The sequence below is a fragment of the Microcebus murinus genome, chromosome 5 (assembly GCF_040939455.1).
Source record: "Microcebus murinus isolate Inina chromosome 5, M.murinus_Inina_mat1.0, whole genome shotgun sequence".
NCBI lineage: Eukaryota > Metazoa > Chordata > Mammalia > Primates > Cheirogaleidae > Microcebus > Microcebus murinus.
In genome coordinates, this window is record NC_134108.1 from 42,149,339 (window position 1) to 42,171,656 (window position 22,318).

General features: G+C 37.5%; 1 protein-coding gene across 1 annotated transcript in view; it reads left to right on the top strand.

The window, feature by feature from the left end:
• The first annotated feature begins 2,283 nt into the window (after positions 1 to 2,283).
• The window catches only part of ROS1 (ROS proto-oncogene 1, receptor tyrosine kinase), a 112,753-nt gene continuing 92,718 nt past the window's right edge, over positions 2,284 to 22,318 (top strand). Inside the window, 4 exon segments of the mRNA XM_076003030.1 lie at positions 2,284 to 2,943; positions 12,500 to 12,544; positions 14,729 to 14,788; positions 21,268 to 21,328. Coding sequence (XP_075859145.1) covers positions 2,821 to 2,943; positions 12,500 to 12,544; positions 14,729 to 14,788; positions 21,268 to 21,328 — 289 coding nt within the window. The 5' untranslated portion in view covers positions 2,284 to 2,820.

Below are 22,318 nucleotides of genomic sequence, written 5' to 3' on the forward strand. Positions count from 1 at the left end.
ACTCCAGTTACATTTGGTTCAAATTTCACTTCTAGTTTCCTCACTTTTCATTTTTTTGCTGCATTTTTCTCATTGTTGGCCAATTTCCTCTTTCAAATATCCATTTTTCTAAATGTCGTTTTGTAAAATGTCATACGGATTTACCACTGGGAAACAAGGAGATGACACAGCTACTTCCTTTGCTGTCTGTGCATGAACTGAATGCCAGATATGCAGTCACCGGTCACTGACAGACTTTGAAAGAAGTGACATGATTGGCCTCTCTTCATGATGTTCATCTGTTATTTACAACTGACTTGTAGATTGAAGGGATAGCTGAGAAGTTTGCACTTTATGAAATTATTCACAGTTAGTATATCATGGTAACTGAAGTTTGAAATGTCTTGTTGAGAAAATGGTGTTATCTAACTAAACTGTGGGAACTGAAATTTCTGCATATCAGAACTATGCAAATGATTACTGCCTATCATGGTGGCAGATTGCACTTTCCAAAAGTGGTACAATAACCTCTCCCATCCTACATGTTCTCTTGGAAGCTTACATCATCAGAAGACAGAGTTCTAATTCTCCTCTTCCTTGAATCTGGGCAGGTTTGTGACTTCTAAAAGAATCCAGCAGAAGGGACTGTGATTTCTAAAGCTGGGTCATAAAAGACAATACTGCTTATTCTTGGAGAGCTGGAACGTTTTTGCCAAGCTCTAAGCCACCATGTTAGCAATCTGATTGCCTAGAGACCCATCATGCTGTGAGCAAGTCCAAACAATCCCACGTGGAGAAACCACATGGAGAAGATCATGTGAATGGATGCATACAGTATTACATTATTGAACTTGTAGGTTGTCTCCAGTCTTTTGCTGACATAAGTAATTCTGCAACAAATGTATTTGAACACACTTCATCTCAGACACGTGCAAATTTATGTGCTGATCAAATTCCAAAAACCAGAATAGACAAAAAAATTTGAAGTTGGAGGAATACTTCTTTTTCACACTCCACCAATAAAGTTAGATCAAGTGAGATAAAAGAATATACTTAGGTTTTTAAGGATGTATTGGTGGTCCATTTGGTTGGTGCCGTAAAAGTTATAAATATTATTTATGCTAGTAAGGTAAAAGGCACTGGTAGCCACATGAAGAAAATAAATTTTGTTAGAATGAGAAAATCCCTTCAGCGAGGTACTTTATTCTCTGATTTAGAAGTGCATTTTAGGCCGGCCGCAGTGGCTCACACCTCTAATCCTAGCACTCTGGGAGGCCAAGGCAGGAGGATCGCTCAAGGTCAGGAGTTCGAAACCAGCCTGAGCAAGAGCGAGACCCTGTCTCTACTATGAATACAAATAAATTAATTGGCCAACTAAAATAAATATATATAGAAAAAAATTAGCTGGATATGCCGGTAGTCCCAGCTACTCGGGAGGCTGAGGCAGGAGGATTGCTTGAGTCCAGGCGTTTGAGGTTGCTGTGAGCTAGGCTGACACCACGGCACTCTAGCTTGGGCAACAGAGTGAGACTCTGACTCAAAAAAAAAAAAAAAAGAAAAGTGCATTTTGTGGAAAGATGGCTACATTCCTCTGACCAAGAAATACAGTAGCTGTATGTTTTTAATCTATTTAATACATTCCTGAAAATGCAGAAAATGACCAGAGAACAGGTGGACAGCAGAAACTTTTTTCCAGAAGAAACATCTTAGAGGTCAATTCTGTATGTCATACATCAGTTTTGTCAACATTTACTAACAGATGTTTAGTTCAAAACAAAATTTCATGTATGTGCTGCTCTCAATGAGAAGCTAATGTAATTAAGAAAAGGCCACATTACATTTGGCATAATTTATTTAAGAAAACAAGGAAGTTTATTTGGCACTTTAGATTGCCATTAAAAAGAGCACTACTACAAAAATATCTGGCCTTAAAGAGTTAACCCTCAGCAATCTAAAAAATAGCTATCCAGAACAACTCTTTTCTGTACCTTGTAGATTTCAAATTCTTATATTAGGGTTCGGCTTAACTTTATCTTGATGTTAGGCTAATTAAAATTCTGTGCAATGTTCCCTCCTCAAGGCAACTACACTTGTACATATCTTAGGTTTCTGGTGGCTAGTTTCAGCGCTCTGTCTCAATAGACCAGATAAGGTAGTATTTTAGTTAATATGTAGTAAAGTTCTCAGAGTGCTCTAACAAACTTCCTTGTCTTTAACTCACCCTTAGAGTATTTGTCTGTTAATTTCAGTTTTGTTTGCTCTTTAATTTAAAATAGATATTTGATTTCAAAGGTTTCTGTTTTCCCTCTCTGTTGCATTGCTTGATTTAGGTGCTTCTATTTTTTCGATAATTCTTTATTGTAATAGTGCTACTGTTTGCTATAGCATAGGTAGTTAAAATCCAATTTCCTATAGCGGTGGACGGACCTCAAAGAAGCAAAGCGGTGGAGGATCCACTTAAACCTTCCAGTTTCAGACTGTGCATGTGTCACACACTTGCTGAAGTGCATTTGTGTTTTCTACTTTGTATACCTTCCACGGAAAGTGCTCTTCTGAGATCTAACCTTTAGTCAGTGGGTGAGTTTTTTTATGGGAGTAAAAGGAAGCTAAGTTATGAAATAGCTGTTATGTGAATGTTAAGCTTTCAAGTATTCAAAGGTCTAAACTAAAAGGTGCAAATATTATCTCAAAAGGCAAAGAAATTCTAACACCTCAAAACAAAAACGACAAAAGAGCCATTAACTACTCTTTCAATTGAAGAGATGAAGCCCAGAGAATTAATATAGCAAAATGGAGAAAATTAGAAGACCGGCCATCTGAAACTCTGCCATTGGTGAAGTGATGAAGAACGTTTACTGGCTTAATCTGAAACTTGTCAATTTTGCAACTCTTGGCTGCCTATGGATTTCTCTGGGGCAGTGTACAGTTTTGAACAACTGCCTGAAGTCTTGTGTAACTAACCTGGTAAGTTTCACTGGTCCAATATTTGTGTTTCAGGAACTAAAACATATAGGATTTAGCTTGTTATAATTTAACTGATAGAGTCGATTTCTCTTTGTGAGATGCTTTCTCATGAGAAATGGTAGCAAGTCAACATAGATTATTTTTTCTGAAATAAGTTAGGATCTCTTATAATTACAGAAAATAGAGCAGGTTATTTGTTTAAGTTATCTGGTCATAGATTTTTTGGGGAAGGGTCATAGGGATTGAGTAAAGGACGCTTCAATGGAATCAATTTTGCACACTTTAAAACATTTCAATTTAAACTCATTTATTACAAAATCATTAATATTTGTCTTGAAGCATGAAATAGATTTGGCCACAGGGTAAAGCCTTCTAGTTCTAGACTAACAGTAGTAGTTATATTGTGGATGGATTGCTGTATGGGGAGCTGTATGAACAAGGGAGTAGATACATGTTGTCATGTAAAACTACATTTTATTCTAAAAGCAAGAATTATTTGTAAATTCCTTTATTTCTGTGTATTTGCAATTTTTAATTACCGAGTCTTTTGATATGGAAATTGATGTTTTCCTTTTCATTTCTGGGTGTTATCCTTTTGTATATGTATCGTGTCATCTCTTTTTGCTTAAAAGAGTCACTGAATCAACTTTAAAAACCAAATACTCTCTAGACAGGAAAAGATGCATTCTTCTTTTGTCTGAAGACAAAAGAAATAGCAGCTTACATATGCCACTATAGTCATATATTTTCAAATAATGAAAATGATAGCACCAAATACAGTAGTCATTATTATGCTAAAGTATTAGAGATAGAATTCTGTGGTATATTAAGAAAGAAACTTATGTTATACACTTTGGTTTAATTTAAACTGTAGTTTAAAACACTACTTATACTTACTAGGGATAGTGGCATTTTTTAAAGAGTTTGGTATTTTGTATAAATCTTTGCCTAAGACTTCATTGTCTTTAATATATAATTATATGCTTTGTTTTTTTTTTTTTTACAGTTGTAATACAAACTTAAAAATGGAAGAATGGGACTACTAAATGTTTTCTTTTCTAAAAAGATTTTAAATTTTTTGTGATCATAGTAAGAATATGTATTTATTATGAAATATTTATAAGATAAAGAGACAGAGAAGAGTAAAAGAAAAGGCCTATAATTCTACCCCTTTTAACTTCTGATTGAATTTTTTAGTATTTTTAGTATATATTTATATATGTATACACATACACACACACACAGTTGTGCACCCAGATTTTTCAAGTTATATTGTGAGTTTTCCCCTATTCTCTGATGTTTTTCTGAAAGTAGGATTTTTAATATGTTTAGAGTATTCTACCATAACTTATTTATAAACTTCCCTACTATTGAAACTGATTTTGCTTGTTTCCAATATTACAGTCTCTTATTTTATTCAAGTTTTATTTATTCTTATCTTTTTGCGTGGGCTCCTTGATGTCAGAGTTTGGCAGTAGGAGTAGACAGTTTGTTCCTTTGTTGAGTTGCCTTCCGTTCACCACCTACAGAGAAAGGCACAGCTGATGTGGTGGTGACTGCAGGAGAGACACGGTCTGCCAATTTGACCACTGATGTAACAAATGTTCCCTATCTGGGCCTCCCACACAGGCTTGGAGGGACAAAAGTGAGGTGAATGAACAATTGAATGCAGCCATGGATCAGGGGAGAGGTTATGCAAAGTGCCTGAGTTTATTATATTTTCTGTGCTATTTTTTAAAACATGAACATTTGCTGTGAAGGTCTTCTTTGACATCTTTTTTTAAAAAACACACACTCACCAAAGAGCGTTGTAAAAAAGAATGTTAGAATTGCTGGCCCAAATGCACAAATCATAGTGTTATGCTTGAGCATGAGTATCTTACATTGATTGAGGAATCTGCATGTATTAGTTGAATGTATTAACTGACTTAATATTTTTGAATTCTAGATGCTATGTGCTGCATAAAATGACAAATACTTAATGTTCTTGAGAACACTAGTATTGTGAGAATTTTTTTTTTTTTTTTTTTTTTTTTTTTTGAGACAGAGTCTCGCTTTGTTGTCCAGGCTAGAGTGAGTGCCGTGGCGTCAGAGCTCACAGCAACCTCAAACTCCTGAGCTCGAGTGATCCTTCTGCCTCAGCCTCCCGAGTAGCTGGGACTACAGGCATGCGCCACCATGCCCGGCTAATTTTTTATATATATATCAGTTGGCCAATTAATTTCTTTCTATTTATAGTAGAGACGGGGTCTCGCTCTTGCTCAGGCTGGTTTTGAACTCCTGACCTTGAGCAATCCGCCCGCCTCGGCCTCCCAAGAGCTAGGATTACAGGCGTGAGCCACAGCGCCCGGCCCTATTGTGAGAATTTTTATGAAAAGGAAAAACAATCATGGTCAAATGATTTGTGGAAGCACATTTTGCTATGCCCTCTTTTTGTAGATTCACAGAGCACAATAGCATATTTAAAGGCTTTGTTTGATCATAATTTCTCCATTTTCTTTGGCAACAAAACTCCTTCTTTGAGTAACAGATCCCAACAACTGAGGAAGTTGAGAAGTGTTGAGAAGTGATCAATTCATTTCAATAAATTTCCCTGGGTATCTGTGTATATTCATCTCTGTAGTGGATGCATTGGGAATTCAAAAGAATTAAATTATGTGATCAGTGCCCTAAACAAAGTTACAACATGTTGAAGTGTCAAGGTTTCTACCACTAGACTGTTAAAAGCTATTACAAATATGATGCATTATAGTTTTTCAATATTAGAAGATGATGGCAATACATTTTTCTTTTGGGTTGCATCTAAAATTCCAAAGGAATCCACTGAAAGGCTATTAGAAACAATAGGGTTCAGAATATTGTCCTGTTTACCAGACAGGTGATTTAACCAGCTAAGCCATGGAGCCAATTGTCCTGTTTATAAAACAGTAATTTACAAACATCAATACCTTTCTTGTATATCAATAATAACATTAAAGCAAGGTAATGGAATGAACCATAATTCAAAAATTCTATAAAATATCCAGAAATTAGTATAGTTTGATTGGTACAAGAATACACTGACTGGTAAAACAGAATATTATCCAGAAATAAAGTCATGCACTTAAAGGAGTGTGGAATATGATGAAGATGACAACTTCATCCAATGGGGCACTATCCATTTAGATTAAAAAGTAAATCCCTACATCACTACCAGTTTCAAATAAATTCCAGAAGGTATTAAAAAAAGGTATGATTTGAATATAAATAGACAAATAACAAAAATGAAATAAATAAGAGTTTACCTCATAAAAATATTAAAAGAAATTATAAGTGAATGTTTCTATAACCCTTGAGATTGCCTTAAGAAGCTGATTAAAAAATTCAGACTCCCTAAAATGAAATTATCAATCAATTGAATTACTTAGAAACTTTAACTGTTATGACAATAAATAGAATGCAATAAAAACAAAGTCAAAAAGTAGATAAAAAGCATTACATGTAATAAATAAAATTTTACCAACCCCGATATACATAAAAAGCATATAAAATGAATTTAGAACATGAACCACCACTTCAAAAAAGAAAAAATATAAATGGCTAAAAAGCATGTGATAGATGTTCAACCTCACAGCAACCACAGAATTTCAGAGGAAAAAGAAATTATCAATTTTTCTTCTATCAGGCAAAGACAAAAACATTTATAGTTGAAAAATGTATGCATAAGCTGACACTTTTATGAACTGTTGGTTGGGATGTAAATTGATAGGTTTCTATCAATTTAATAAATATCAAAATTAAAAGGGAGCATATACCTTTAACCCCATACAAGAAATTTACCTGAGATGATTGCTTAACTAGCCAAAGATATGTATGTAAAAGGCAATTCATAGCAAGTTGGTACATAATATTAATAAGAGATTTCTAAGCACCTATACTGTACTATAATAATTAATACATTTAGTTGAATCCTCACAGAAGATTATACATTAAATATAATAAATATATGAATATAATTAACTTACTTGTGTCTTAGATAAGAATACTAAGTTTAGACAGCACAAATAACTTTTAAAACATTAGTCACAATGGGAGCAATATCATATGTGGGATTAAAATGCAGATCATTTTGCTCTGTTTCATTTATTAGGGTAGGAAGTAAAGGATGAGATTAGTTGTGGCTGAGGTGGGTAGGATAGAAAAACCTGTGCCAAGAAGTAGGTGTTAGGTTAAGAGGGTCTGAGATCTGGGACTGGGTTTATCTCTTCAAAGTAGATAACTTGAGCAGTTTGGGCTGAGGTACCAGTTTGGAGCTTAAAGTTCAAAGTGAGAAATGTCATGTGATGCCTCCAGATTTATTCCTTTTGCTTAAGATTGCTTTGGCTATTCAGGTTATTTTTTGGTTCCAAATGAAGCTTAGGTTATTTTTTCTAGATCTGCAAAACATGATGTTGATATTTTGATGGGAATTGCATTGAATCTATAAATCACTTTGGGTACTATGGACATTTTAACAATGTTAATTCTTCCAGTACAAGAGCAAGAGAAGTTTTTCCACGTGTTTGTGTCATCTGTGATTTCTTTCATCAGTGTTTTGTAGTTCTCCTTGTAGAGATCTTTCACCTCCTTGGTTAAATACATTCTTAAGTATTTTATTTTCTTTGTAGCTATTGTAAATGGTATTGAGTCCTTGATTTTACTCTCAGCTTGACTGTCATTAGTGTATAGAAATGCTACTGATTTGTGTACATTGACTTTGTAACCTGAGGCTTTGCTGAATTTATTGTCACTTCTAGGAGACTTTTGGTGAAGTCTTTAGGGTTTTCTAGATACAAGATCGTATCACTGGAAAACATGGATAGTTTGACCTCCTCTTTTACAATTTGGATGCCCTTTATTTCTTTCCCTTCCCTGATTGCTCTGGCTAGGATTTCTAGTACTATGTTGAATAGAAGTGGTGACTTCAAATTATACTACAAGGTATAGTAAACAAAACAGCATGACACTGGTATAAAAGTAGAGACATAGACCAATGGAACAGAATAGAGAACTCAGAAATAAAACCATATAGCTATGACCAACTGATCTTCAACAAAGCAGACAAAAACATACACTGGGGAAAGAATGCCCTTTTCATTAAGTGGTGCTGATAACATTGGATAGTCACATGCAGAAGAATGAAACAGGATCCCTATCTCTCACCATATAAAAAATGAATTCTGTGGATTAAAGACTTAAATTTAAGGCATGAAACCATAAAGATTCTAGAAGAAAACATAGGAAAAATTCTTTTAGACATAGGCATAGGCAAAGAATTTATGATTAAGATCCCAAAGGGAATATAACAAGAGCAAAAATAAATAAATGGGACTTAATTAAATCAAAAAGCATCTGCAGAGCAAAGAAAATAATAAACAGAATAAATGGGTAGGTTTACAGAGTGGGAGAAAATATTCTCGATCTATACATCACACAAAGGAATACTATCCAGAATCTACAAAGAACTCAAACGAATCTGCAAGAAAAAAACCAAACAACCTCATCAAAAAGTGGGCAAAAGACATGAACAAAAAGTTTTCAAAAGAAAATATACAAATGACTAACAAACATATGAAAAAATGTTCAACATCATTACTCATCAGGGAAATGAAAATTCTTTAAAATTTTTATTTTTATTTTGTAGAGATGGTCAGGCTTGGTCTTGCTTAGGGTGATCTTGAACTCCTGGAAATGTGAATTAAAACCACAATGAGATACCACCTATCCCCTGTCAGATATTAAAAAGTCAAAAAACAGTAGATGCTGGCATGGATGCAGAGAGAAAGGAATGCTTATATGCTATCAGTGGAACTGTAAATTAGTACAACTTCTATGGAAAACAGTTTGGAGATTCCTCACAGAATTAAAAGTAGACTTATCATTCAACCCAACTGTCCCACTACTGGGTATCTACTCAAAGGAAAAGAAGTCATTTTTGTCAGAAAGATACCTGTACTCGAATGTTCATCGCAGTAATTCACAATTGCAAAGCTATGGAATTTACCTTAGTGACCATCAATTCATGAGTGGATAAAGAAATGTGAGATATATATATATACACATGCACACATACACACACACCACAGAATATTAGTCATAAAAAGGAATGAAATAATGTCTCTTGCAGTAACTTGGATAGAACTGGAGACCATTATCCTAAGTGAAGTACCTCAGGAATGGAAAAACAAATATCACATGTTCTCACTAATAATTGAGAGCTAAATGTTTGGTACACACAGGCATAAAGAGATGTAAGGGACATTGGAAACCAAGAAGGGGGGAGGGTGGAGGGAGATACAAACTTACTTATTGGCTGGGCCCGCTGGCTCACGCCTGTAATCCTAGCACTCTGGGAGGCCGAGGCGGGCGGATCACTCGAGGTCAGGAGTTCGAAACCAGCCTGAGCGAGACCCTGTCTCTACCAAAAATAGAAAGAAATTAATTGACTAACTAAAAAATATATATATAAAAAATTAGCTGGGCGTGGTGGCACATGCCTGTAGTCCCAGCTACTTGGGAGGCTGAGGCAGTAGGATCGATTGAGCCCAGGAGATTGAGGTTGCTATGAGCTAGGCTGATGCCACGGCACTCACTCTAGCCTGGGCAACAAAGTGAGACTCTGTCGCAAAACACACACACACACACACACACACACACACACAACTTACTTATTGGGTGCGGTGAACACTATCCTGGTCATGGGCACACTAACAGCCCCGACTTTAGCATTATAAAATGAATCCGTGTAACAAAAACATTTGTACCCCTTTAATATTTTGAAGAATAATAAAAAAACAAAGTGAGAAATGTGAATTTGGTGCGGATTGTGGAAGGCATATGGACATTGGCTAAGAGCACAGGCTCTGGAGGCAATCTTTCTGTCCCCTTAAATCCTAACTCAGGCAAATCACTAAACCTTCCTGTGCCTCAGCTGTAAAATGAGGTTAATTATAGCACTACCTTATAGGGGTGTTGAGATGATTGAATGATATTTAGTGTAAACACCTATAAGAGTGCCTGCAACACAGGAATAATTTCATAAATGTTAGCTATGATGACTATGAGGAGGAAGGTAGACAGAGTGGAGACTGGGGAAGGGTGTTGACCAAATCTGTTTCATCAGAAACCAATAGACTTGACTCTTGAAGCTACCTTGCGCAAGGCCACTGGATTGGTATTCTATTCAACCTGTCAAATTTAATCTTGAGAAGTGCCATCAGAAGGACTCATTATTGTTACAATGTGCCTTTATGGTCATCAAGAAATGTCTCTGTTGTCATATTATTTAAAATGGAACACAAAGACTACCCAGTGTTCACTCTTTTGATTTTATGATTTAAAGTACATTTTTGAAGGGACTGAAAAAATTTAATTATGAACTCACTATCTTTCACTTGATTTTATATGATTGTGATTTGATCATATAAATGGGAATCAAAACTTTATTTTGAACAAAATCATGGGAACAAAGTACTATGAAGCAGTTGGTTGCAAAATTAATCTAAAAGATATAGTTCTTACTTTCTAAATACTATCTAAAACCAAAATCATGTAAGCATCCTTCTTTCTCTACAAATGTAAGAGGGTCAGGAATGAAGTATAAAGGAATCTTTGCTCACACATCAAATGAGAAAAAAGAAAGGCAACATTTGTTCTTTGCTTCCTATGTCTGATTACTTTTTTTTTTGAGACAGGGTCTCACTTTGTTGCCCAGGCTAGAGTTAGTGCTGTGGCATCAGCCTAGCTCACAGCAACCTCAAACTCCTGGGCTCAAGCAATCCTGCTGCCTCAGCCTCCTGAGTAGCTGGGACTACAGGCATGTGCCACTATGTCCGGCTAGTTTTTTCTATATATTAGTTGGCCAATTAATTTCTTTCTATTTATAGTAGAGACGGGGTCTCGCTCTTGCTCAGGCTGGTTTGGAACTCCTGACCTTGAGCAATCCGCCCGCCTCGGCCTCCCAGAGTGTTAGGATTACAGGCGTGAGCCACCGCGCCTGGCCTGTCTGATTACTTTTGAGTAAATCCCCACAATGCTAGGCCACTGGATGATGCTTCCAAAGGACTTTTGGAGCACCCTTAAGTGGGATGCCAATTGAATTTGTGGATTTATTCCTTTAGTGTATATTAAACACTCATTTCCATCAGGCACTGTTCTAGGTGCAGGGATGGAGTGAGGAGCAAAATGGATGGGAGGAAGAGAGAGCTCGGTGAGCCTGGTGTGGGAGGGCTTCACTCTGCCCCTTGAAGAGCACAGGCTGTTCAGAAGACCACACAGATCCTTAAACCACTGCCCAACCCCTCCTCAGGTTTTCTACCATCTCCTGGGACATACCGTGTTGGTAGTGCTTGGTTAGCCAAGGATAGATGCCACGTCCCTTGCTGGATTAATCACTTCTCCTATTCAATGGCTCAAATTCAGCAAACCTTTGAGGGGAGATTCTGACCAGCATCAATGAGAGTTATTAAAAATATTCACTTAGCGGTGGCTCACACCTGTAATCCTAGCACTCTGGGAGGCCGAGGCGGGCGGATTGCTCAAGGTCAGGAGTTCAAAACCAGCCTGAGCAAGACCCCGTCTCTACCATAAAAATAGAAAGAAATTAATTGGCCAACTAATATATATAATATAAAAATCAGCCAGGCATGGTGGCTCGTGCCTGTAGTCCCAGCTACTTGGGAGGCTGAGGCAGGAGGATCGCTTGAGCCCAGGAGTTTGAGGTTGCTGTGAGCTAGGCTGACACCACGGCACTCACTCTAGCCTAGGCAAGAAAGCGAGACTCTGTCTCAAAAAAAAAAAAAAAAAAAAAAAATTCACTTAGTTCTCCTCTGCCCATAATTTTAAGTCAGTCAGTAAAGCACAGGATCTATGAATATTAGATCATATGCATGCAACACTCTGGGTTCCTATCTGATTATCATAGGCTCGGTATTGCCATCCTTTGTGAACCTTCCTGTTTATAAAGGACCCTACTCAAACTATGACCAAGGAGAGGATAAGTAATTTTAAGGTTTCTTAAAACTTAGTTTCCATTTCTTTTATTTTATCCCAGAATAAAAAGATCTTAAAATTTGTGAATATGTGAGAAATAGAGTAATCATATGTTTTATTATATATGACATTCAGAATTTGTATTTTCTCTCTGTTCTTAATGAGTAATTTTAAAAAAGAAAAAGCTGAACACAATTCATTTCTAATCCAGGATTCCTTTGACTTCATTAATTGACAAATGGCACAGGTTTATTTAGTTCTGTGTGAACATGTCTCCCTTGTTTATAACCATTCCTGATAGCCATGCCCTTGCTTCCACCTTTGTAGTTTCTGCAGAATTCTTAGATATTACATCTATGACTTGCACTGGCATTCTGTCTGGTTTTGTGATAAATTTAATGACTTTAAAACATTTGACTGCATCCTGTATAGATAAAAAACACTGAGGAGGCAACATAAATCTAGGAAGCTTTTTATTTATTTAAAAGTTGTGGTAGTTACACTGAACCCAATATATTGATAGTTGGTGTTTCCTTTTTCATTTTAGGGCAGGCAGCTCGACATTGGCACACCATATAATCTGAGTGAACCGGTGAGTAATGGCTTCTATTGTCAAGAATTTTACAGTGTTTGTTTTGATAAAAAAAAAGGGACGATGGTCAGGTTTTATGGCAATAAGAATAATTACTAAGTAAGGTTTCATTTATTTGTCTTTGCTGGAAGAAAGTCAACTGACAATAGTAAGAAGTTTGAACTGTAGAATTTATTTAAAAATGAAGTGTGTTGAGCTGGAAGCAGCACAGGAGCTAATTTAAGTCTGTGATTTTTGACTCTCCATAGCTGTATGGCTTTGGACAAACTACCTAATATTTCTGAGATTTAGACTTATTATAGGTTATCTGAGATAGTCACTAATGTTTCTTCTAACAATTACAGTTTATGGTTTTATTACTTTTCTGCACATATACTCATTCAAGAAGTGTTTAGTGACTCAAAGTGTAACTATGAACAAGGCCCTCTGCTAGGCACTAGACATTTACTCATTTAAGAATGAGTAAGATAGGATCTCTGTTTAAAAGGACTGTCAACCTTTTGGAATGCATAGTTAAAACAAGAGAGACAGACACATCCATAAAACTGTGGCCAGATAGCATCATGAAAACCAGAATAAAGAGAAAGTAAAGAGGAAAAAAAAGAAGAAGAAGAAGAAAAAAAAAGAAAACCAGAATAGTGGTGTAGGGTAAAAGAGAACATACAAGAGTAAAAAAGCACCGTACCTTTCTGCAAGGCATTCACACTAAAACTAGAACGAGGAAGAGTTTTCTAGAATGACTAGAGGGAAAAGATATACCAGTCAGAGGGCCCTTTGTGTCAAGACACAAAGGTGCATGAAGTAGCCTAACTTGTTCAGGAAAGTGAGAGTATTTCTGCTTGCTTGGAAAATGGGGCACATGTGTGGAGAGTGGGGAAGTGGGGCCAGATCATGAAGAACTCTGTATGCCATGCTTGATAACTTGGTCTCAATCCACAAGATGATAGAGGTATATAGAGTTTTAGAAAAGAGAAAGGTGTGACCGACCAGTTTTTGTTTTGAAAAGATTACTCCAAATGTGGAAACCAGAGGGGTCCTTCTCGAGGCTGTCGGTAAGTGGTAAAGGGCAGAACAGAAAATGAGGGGCAGTGAGTGAGGAACTCAGACGGATGTTAGTTAATGACAAGGTGAGTCGATTGGACTTGGTGACGGGAGGGGGAGGGGATGAGAGAGGGAGAAGGTGCCCTGGTTCCCAGCTTGAGCAACTCAGAAGATTGTAGCATGTTAACGGGAAACACAGGAGAAAGTAAATCCGAGGGTGGAAAATGAGGAACTACTAGGTTCACATGCTGAATTTGAAGTGCTTGTAGGGACTTCACTGGAGATGTCTAATGAGCAAGTGGACATCTGGTGTGGAGCTCAGGAAGGAGCCTCAGCTGCAGTCACACATTTCTGGGTTGTGGCCACCGATGACAGCTGAAGCTGAGGTAGCGGATGAACTCACTCGGGGAGAACTTGAACAGTCAGAAGAGAAAAAGTGAGAGGATAGGACACAGACATAAAAGGGGTGGAGAGACAGCAAAGGAGATTGAGCAGGAACTGGGAGGAAGGAGAAAGGGATCCAGGTGCCGCTGTGGCCTGTGGAAGAAACGGTCAACACAGTCACAGGCACAAAGAAATCAAGTAAGGTAAGGAGAAAGGTGTCAAATCTGGCCCACAGCAGGTCAGGGCAGCTTTGGGAGAACACTGTCAGGGGAGCTGAGGGCTGAAAGCCGGCTAGCAGGCAGCACACTCCCCAAACTGTCTACCCATTTAGGTTTCGACACGCTACCATCTGGTCCAGTGCCCAGTTGTGAGTTTTGCTTGTTGTATGAGGACACCTTGTGGACCCAGGATACATATTATACCATGCTGTTTTGAACTTCTCTGTTGCCAGCTACCCAGTGGGCAACGTGTTCCCTGAAGATTGGGGGTTCTCTGGATTCTAGGTCTGCCACCCAGGGCTTAACTCTACTCAGCAACCCTGCTGCCCTGCAGTGAGCCGCAGCAAGCCCTGCTCTGTCTGTAGACAGCACAGCTCAGCTTAGAATCCCAAAGGTCCTGATGCTTTGGAGGCCTTGGCTTCCTTGGTAGATTTCTATTTCTAAAACACAAGGTGATACTTTTTGTTACTGTGTTGCATTTTCAAGTGACAAGAAAGAGTCATTTTCTTCAGTCACCATTGTTTGTTAATATCTCTTGCAGTGCATTCAAGGATGTCATTTTTGGAACTCTGTAGATCAGGAGAATTGTGCTTTAAAGTGTGTAAGTATTAATTATGTTTCTGTTTTGATACTGATGTTTCCCCTCCAGAGAAAATTTGTCTAAGAGGAGTCCTACTTGCATGTCCATTGGTTTTCAATTTAGTTTGCCTGACTGTAAGGGGAAAATATGATAGCCTGAGTAATAAGTAGTAATGGAAAAGAAACTGAGATTAACATTGTTCATGCAACTAGAGGTCAAGGAAGGTTAATGTGAATCGTGGAACCCAGGATGCCCAGAGATATCCAATTGCTCTAAAACTATAAAAGCCTTTTGAATATTTGTTAAATTTCCTAGACCTGCACTTCTCAAATCTTAATGTGCAATTGTCTGGGATCTTGTTCAAATGCAGATTCTGATTCAGTAGGTCTTGAGTGGGACCTGAGATTCTGCACTTGTAACAAGTTCTCAAGTGATTCGATGCTGGTGGGCTCCAGATCGCATATTGGATAGCAGGTCCCTAGGTCATGTTCTAAGTTTCCATGCAGGGAACGTTGTAGCAATTCAATTCAGAGGTCACAAGCATCTGGTTTACTCCACTTTATGTAGGAAATACATCCTCAGATACTTTATTTTTCATTTTTAATTTACTCTGGGTTTACCACTTAGTGTGTAATTTGCTTAATCCCTTGGTACTTTACTTTCCTCATCAATAAATTAGGATAATAATAGGATCTCCCTTCCAAGTATAGTGTCTGATACTCTGTAACTGCTCTGATCTTATGGATATGAATTTTGTCATTTAAAAGTGTGTTGCTTTTTTCAGGTTGTTCATGTCATAGGTTAAATCAGTAAGAATTGTGGTAATCTTGGGGAATCCTTATGTCATTTTCTATTAGTGACTCAAATTATTCATCAAGATTTAACTAAGGCCATTAATCTTTCCTTATATGTGGTCCTCACAGTTTTTCTTACGTAGTGTGTTTTTGCAGACCTCTGTTACAGAAGGTAACTGTGCCCACCCTCACCTTTGTGGCTACATGTCTCACAGAATGGAAGTTGTCAAAAGGTGGAGCATATGTTACCTAGAGTTAGTAGCTATTATGTCTTTTTCAAAAATTGCACCTTAAACAATTATTTGTCTAGTTATGTGTTTAATATATTTTACTCCAACAGGTAAGTCCTACCAGGGCAGGCAGCTCTCTGTCTTTTTCAGATGGTATCTCTTCCACTGGGCACAGCATGGGGGCGTAGCAGCTGCTCAGTCAGCATTTGCTGGGGAATGAATGGGAAGCACCATTTGTTTCCAGGCAACAATCAAGGAAGTGGTGTGGATGGTGGAGGGACCAGTTTGGACAGAGGAATCTGCTGGGCTGTGTTAGCCAGAGCTGTTGGTGATTTTCATTTCCAGTTCTGTCTCCCTTGGGTATCTGCAAACACTCCTTCACTCTCTAACCTGATCCATCACAGATTACCTCACATCATGCTTTACATTTTTTCCAGTGATGCAAACAACGTAATTTCTAGAGTTGTTCATACAGTAGTCTCCCTAGACAGAAGGCCCAGCTCTAGGCTCCCTCACTTTTGTTTTTTTGTTGGTTGTTTATCAATGGTAGGACAAGAAATTAATTTGGATGAAATGTACAGCTAAGCATCACTGAAATTCTTTAAAACTTTCAAGATTTTAAGTCGTTTTATTGTGCTCTTTTTTTTCTATGCAGAACGATACCTATGCCACCGTTTGTGAGGTGAGTTGGCAATCACAAAAAAGATGTCTTGAATCACATATCTTTCTCTCTCATCTTTAAAAAGCTATTAAAATAAGAATGAAGAAAACTGAGGTATTCTCAGTTCACAGAGACATTCTTCCTGGGAGTGTTATTACTCTACATATAAAAATGACTCTACATATAGAAATTCCATTTTTGGTGCAAATATTTACTATGCTTTGTGTATCTATGTATATATACATAATGTATTAATATATAAAAATTAATGTATGTATATGTATACACACATGCTCACAAATCTACATATATATTACTCTAATCTGGTTTGGAAGGTTATAGTTCCTGGAGGCTGGGGAAGGAGCAGCAGAGGAGGGGGGAAAGGAAGGGGCACATGTAGGGATACCTCTGCTGATACCATTTTCTTCCCCACATGGTATATCGTGCTCTATCATTAAACATAGTGCATTAAAAGAGAACCCTTTGATTGCAATTTTATTTCTTATTCAACAACATTTTGAAACATAGCCACCCTCCACCCCTTTGACAATAAGTGACTTCTCATGCTGCCTTTGGCTGCCCTGCCCAGGTCTCCGCACGGTCTGCTCAGTCTGTCTCTGCTGCACTGATTTCCTCCTCTCCTTCAGAAAGACCTTGAGATTTTGATCTTTCCCTACTTAGTCTTCTTCAACTAAGATTACCCTTCCTAGATTTCCTTCTCTCAGAATAAGGTTATTTGACAATAGGTGATATGAAGAAGCTACATTGTTTCTTATTTTTAAACCTATGTTGTATTCTATTTAAACACCCTTGAAATCAGTGAGAAGAATGATCTTATCCCGCCTGGGAAAGGACTATAATTTTTCATCAATTATTAAACAGAAAAATTCCCCCTTAATAGAGAACAAAAATGAAAAAAAATATTATATTGGAATATTTTCTCATTAGTCAGTGGTTAGTTATTTTGTATCTGAGTGATTCTCCTTGGGAGTGGGTGGAGGTGGGAATTGGCTAAGAAAAGACACAATAGAGGGGAAAACTCACCCCATATATAAATAGACAATTAAAAGTATCTCCTGATTGAGATTTAAAAAACAAACAAACCTTGAGAACCTCTTTATGTAATTAAAGCAAAATTTCTCCCAAAGAACAGTCCCTGGGAGGATTATGCCAGTGTCAGAAAAACCTAGGAGAGAGAAAGTCTTGAGAGCACTGAAGCAGCCCAGCCTGGGGTTTGTAATGTACTAGCTCCTTATTAATCATTATGCTGCCCAGTTGTCTATGCTACTATAATGTGAATCTTACAGTGTTATAACTTACATAATTGTTCTATTCTCTTTATATTGTTGTACTTTAAATAAAGTAGAACTGAATAGGAACACATGCAATATAGAAGATGTAGAGATATATATTTTAACTCAGTTGTCCACACCTTTAGGAAATCAAATTATTGATCATTGATTAATCAAACCTTTAATCATTAATATTTCAACCTAGAGAGCTTGGGATTTTTGCAATTTGTATTCCCTGGAGGAAATAGTCTTGAAAGTGATAGCTTAGCAAAATATAACTTGGAAAATTATGATAGCAAGTGAGGTGACTTATTTGTGATAGTTTAAATCACAAGTTAGATCTTATCTTTTTTAAAAAAAATTTCAGAATATTACGGGGGTACAAATACTTTGATTACATAAATTGCCTTTGTATTGCCCGAGTCAGAGCTACAAGTGTGCCCATCCCACAGACTGCATGCACCACATCCTTTAGGTGTGAGTTTACCCATCCCCTCTTCCCTCCTCCCACCTGCCTGAAACCTGGTGAATATTACTACTATATGTGCACATAAGTGTTGATCAATTCATACCAGTTTGATGGTGAGTACATGTGGTACTTATTTTTCCATTCTTGTGATACTTCACTTAGAAGAATGGGCTCCAGCTCCATCCAGGATAATATAAGAGATGCTAGATCACTATTTTTTATGGCTGAATAGTACTCCATGGTATACATATACCACATTTTATTAATCCACTCATGTATTGGGCACTTGGAGTGTTTCCACATCTTTGCAATTGTGAATTGTGTTGCTATAAACATTCTAGTGCAGATGTCTTTTTTATAGAGAGAACATCTTGGCCTTCTGACTAAGATCAAGTATAGATCTTATAATTTCTAAAAACCTTTTCATGGCTTATTGCTGTTTGGAAAAAATTACAAACCACAAAGGTGTGCCAGTTCTACTGTGTCCCTGTCTGACCTCATCTTGCACCATCCCCTTCGTTTTTGTGCTGGCCACTCTGGCCTGGTCCTCTTCCTTGGCATAGGAGGCACACGCTTGCCTCAAGGCTTTCGTCCTGCCATTGCTTCTGCTCTTGCCCAGATCTTTGCAAGCCCAGCTCCTTCTCATGACTCAAGTCTTGGCTTGAGAATCGCCTTTGCACAGTTCTTCCTGATCACTCTGATAAAGGAAATCACCTTCCTTCCTAGTCACGCTCTGTGTTTTTGACTCATTTTATTTTTTTCCTAGCAATTTTCATTATCAGAACTTAAAAAAAGGTTTGTCCCTTAGTTATCATCTATCCCTTTTTAAGAGAATGTAAATTTCATGAAGTCAGGGAACTTACCTTTCTTGCTCACTGCCATATTCTTAAGACCTAAAACAGTGCTTGGCATATAAAAGGCCAAATGTTCAAATATTCTGGAATGAATGAATGATTTTTAAGGAAACAGTGTCATAATTCATATGGAGGATTATGGGTATGTCTTCCTTATGTTACAGAAGTTCTATAAGCCACTGGTATCACATGTGCCAATCTGGAAAAGCAAGGAACAGTAAGGGTGGTCCACCAGTGATGGGATAGATAGATAGGAGTATAAGTGGGAACAGAGGCAGCGGCTGGTGTAGCCCTGGGAAGAGTAAACTTGGCCTCCACAGTGGGAACAGCAGCTCAGTAACCTGTAACATGCAGTAAGAATGTCCCATCCAGGCGCTTAAGGCTCAGATTCCGTGAACTTCTTGAATCCAGCCACTTCTGCTTTCTCTCTAGGCAATGGGAGCTTGAGAAGCATTGGTTAATTTGCTGGAAGTCTAATGTTGAATTGGCTCCATGGGTGGGAAAGAGAGAGAGAGACAGAGAGAGAAGGAAAAATTAGCTGATAGCTTTGTTTCTACTTGAGATAATATTTAAACTCTCAGATAATGGGAATTTTATTACATATTTTCCCTGAAAAAAATCCAAGAAAAATAGGGCCACAATTTCCCCTGATTATCAGGATTAGCTGTATTTCCAAACATATCTCCTTTTTTTCTTCCTCAGTTTTTGTTGTTGTTGTTGTTTGGTTTTAATTTTAGAGATGGGGTCTCGCTCTTGCCCAGGCTGGTTTCAAACTTCTGAGCTCAAGCGATCCTCCCGCCTGGGCCTCCCAGAGTGCTAGGATCATAGGCATGAGCCACTGCACCTGGCCCCTCAGTTTTCTTGAAAAAAGATTTATATTATATTATAATTTTGCTGTCACTTTGTTTATTCTTTGTACTTAATGAATATGTTGAATATACTTTACTGAAATTTACAAAAAGGATGTGAAAAGTGTATAAAACTTTAAGTTAAATAATCCTGAGCACAAACTGAAGTATTTAAATTAATCCTTAACTAAGCAAACCTGGGCTTATCAGGTGTCAGTTCCTCTTAGAGCACAGATCAAACATTGGACAGTTAGTATTTGCTAGCTACAGCCCACCTTTTTAAGGCACATGTATTGTGCCATGGTTTTTACTATTATCGTGAGAAACAATAGCATGTTGTCTTAAGTATTAGAATTATAAACTGAAAGAGAACAGGAAGATGGATCATGATTGTGTTGTAGTTTTACAATGTGTGCATTTTCTCCAGGTGTGTGTATGTTTTGTAGCTAATGTTGATACATATATTAAGAGTTGCAGGAAATTTGTGTTTCAATTATCAAATTGTGTACTCTGTTTTCCTTTAATGAGATAAAATGTTAATCATCAAAAAAAAATGTTAATCATCATTAGGCTTTCATATCTTAAAATTCAACACTGGTATTAAGATAACCATTAAATGTTTACCTACTATAAAAATTTGTAGTCAACTTTTAATACTCTAAGGAAGGCATGGATATACAAAAAACTTAGGTAATCTCTAAGCATCATTTTAGGCTAGAGTTTTAAGTTTTTAGCTCATCAGAACTTTGACTAAGATGCAAACATATAATTGCACTGTTGAGCTAAGTGTTTTTTCAAACTGAGGGCTGTGACCCACTAGAGGGTCATAAAATCAATTCAGTGAATCAAGAGTCACATTAAACCAAATGAAACAGAATAGAATGGAGTAAAATCAAGCATATAAGAACACCTCACAGGTACAGGGTTCTTTTGGGGATGATGAAATTGTTCTGAAATTAGATTGTGTTATTATTACAGAACTCAGTGAATATACTAAAAGCCACTGACCTGTGTGCTTTAAATGGGTGAGTTTTAGGACATTCGAAAATATATCAATGAAACTGCTAAAAATCTGGGGGGGAGGTAAGTATTAAATATATATTTTTTTCAATATGTATGTGTATACGAAGTTGCTTTGTGAAATTACTTTTTGCTATGGAGCACGATCAAAAAAAGTTTGGGAAGTGCTGGTCTAATCTCACTAGCAAGTGGGAACCTAAAGTATTACGCTTGACATAGTTGATAAAGATATTCTTGTATATCAGGCATTCAGCTTTCAAAATTTAGTTGAAACTTACCAGGGAGACTAGAAGCAAGGCCGTGTTGACTGGTATGCTACCTGTCTTCCACAGCGAGAGTCCTGCGAGATCGGCTGCAGCAGCGCGGAAGGGGCCTATGAAGAAGAAGTACTAGGTAAGAAGGCACATGTGGCTGTTATTACATGTCTCTACACCATTCTTGGGATAACAAAACACCTCTTAAAGTACCTAGACGTCTGCATCTCAGTAAGATCAAAAAACATATATTTAAAGAGAAAATTCAATAATTTCAAACATGGAGGCAATTCTGAAAAAGACTAAGCATGACTCCTCTTTCAGAGCAAAAATGAGAAAACGTGGGACATGACTGATATTTAGAACCAGATTTTGTCCTCAAGTTCAGTAGTTGCAATTATTTCTAACTTAATGAGAGACAAACATACTTCCTGAGCAGATAGTGTCAGGGAATGCCACTGTTTCAAGGAGCTGAAAGTATAGGAATATTTCACTTAATGTGCATTTCATTACTCAACCATCAGTTATTCAATAGAGTGCCTGCTATATGCATGGCCCCCCCAGAGGCTCTAGAAATTTGTTAAATGTGTAGAAGCTATACTTCTCAGTGTTAGATTTTGAGTACATAGAGGACCTTGGTATATGTCAGCTCCCTCTGCCTGATTTCAGAGTAGGTAGGGCATGTCTAAGTGGCTTTGCCCTATTGTGTTAGTTTTCCAGGGGTTTCTAAGGGCCAACGCTTAGACAAGCCATAGTCTGGATGTTAGCAGATATCTTTTCTAGAACTCCTTAGGGTCTCCTCCCACCAAGAAATAGTTCCCTTCAGACTGGGAGACACTTGGCTTTTCCATACGTTGTAGTCCTTCTTTCCATGCCTTGCTCCTTGCTCTTATTGGCTGATGGAAAGTGGAAGGAGGAGCTCAGTTTGCTGTCCTGACTTGCTTCTGCCCTTTAGTGCCCCACAAATGCTCCTTGACATTTCCATAGAGAGGTAGTGATATTATATTTTTTTCTTCTATGTTGCAGGGGTTAGCTATGGATAAAATTTATATTTTGTGGTTTACGAACTGTGCACCAATGTGCTCCAGGGCATCACAGCAACCTCACAGGGAGATATGGGGTATTTTAA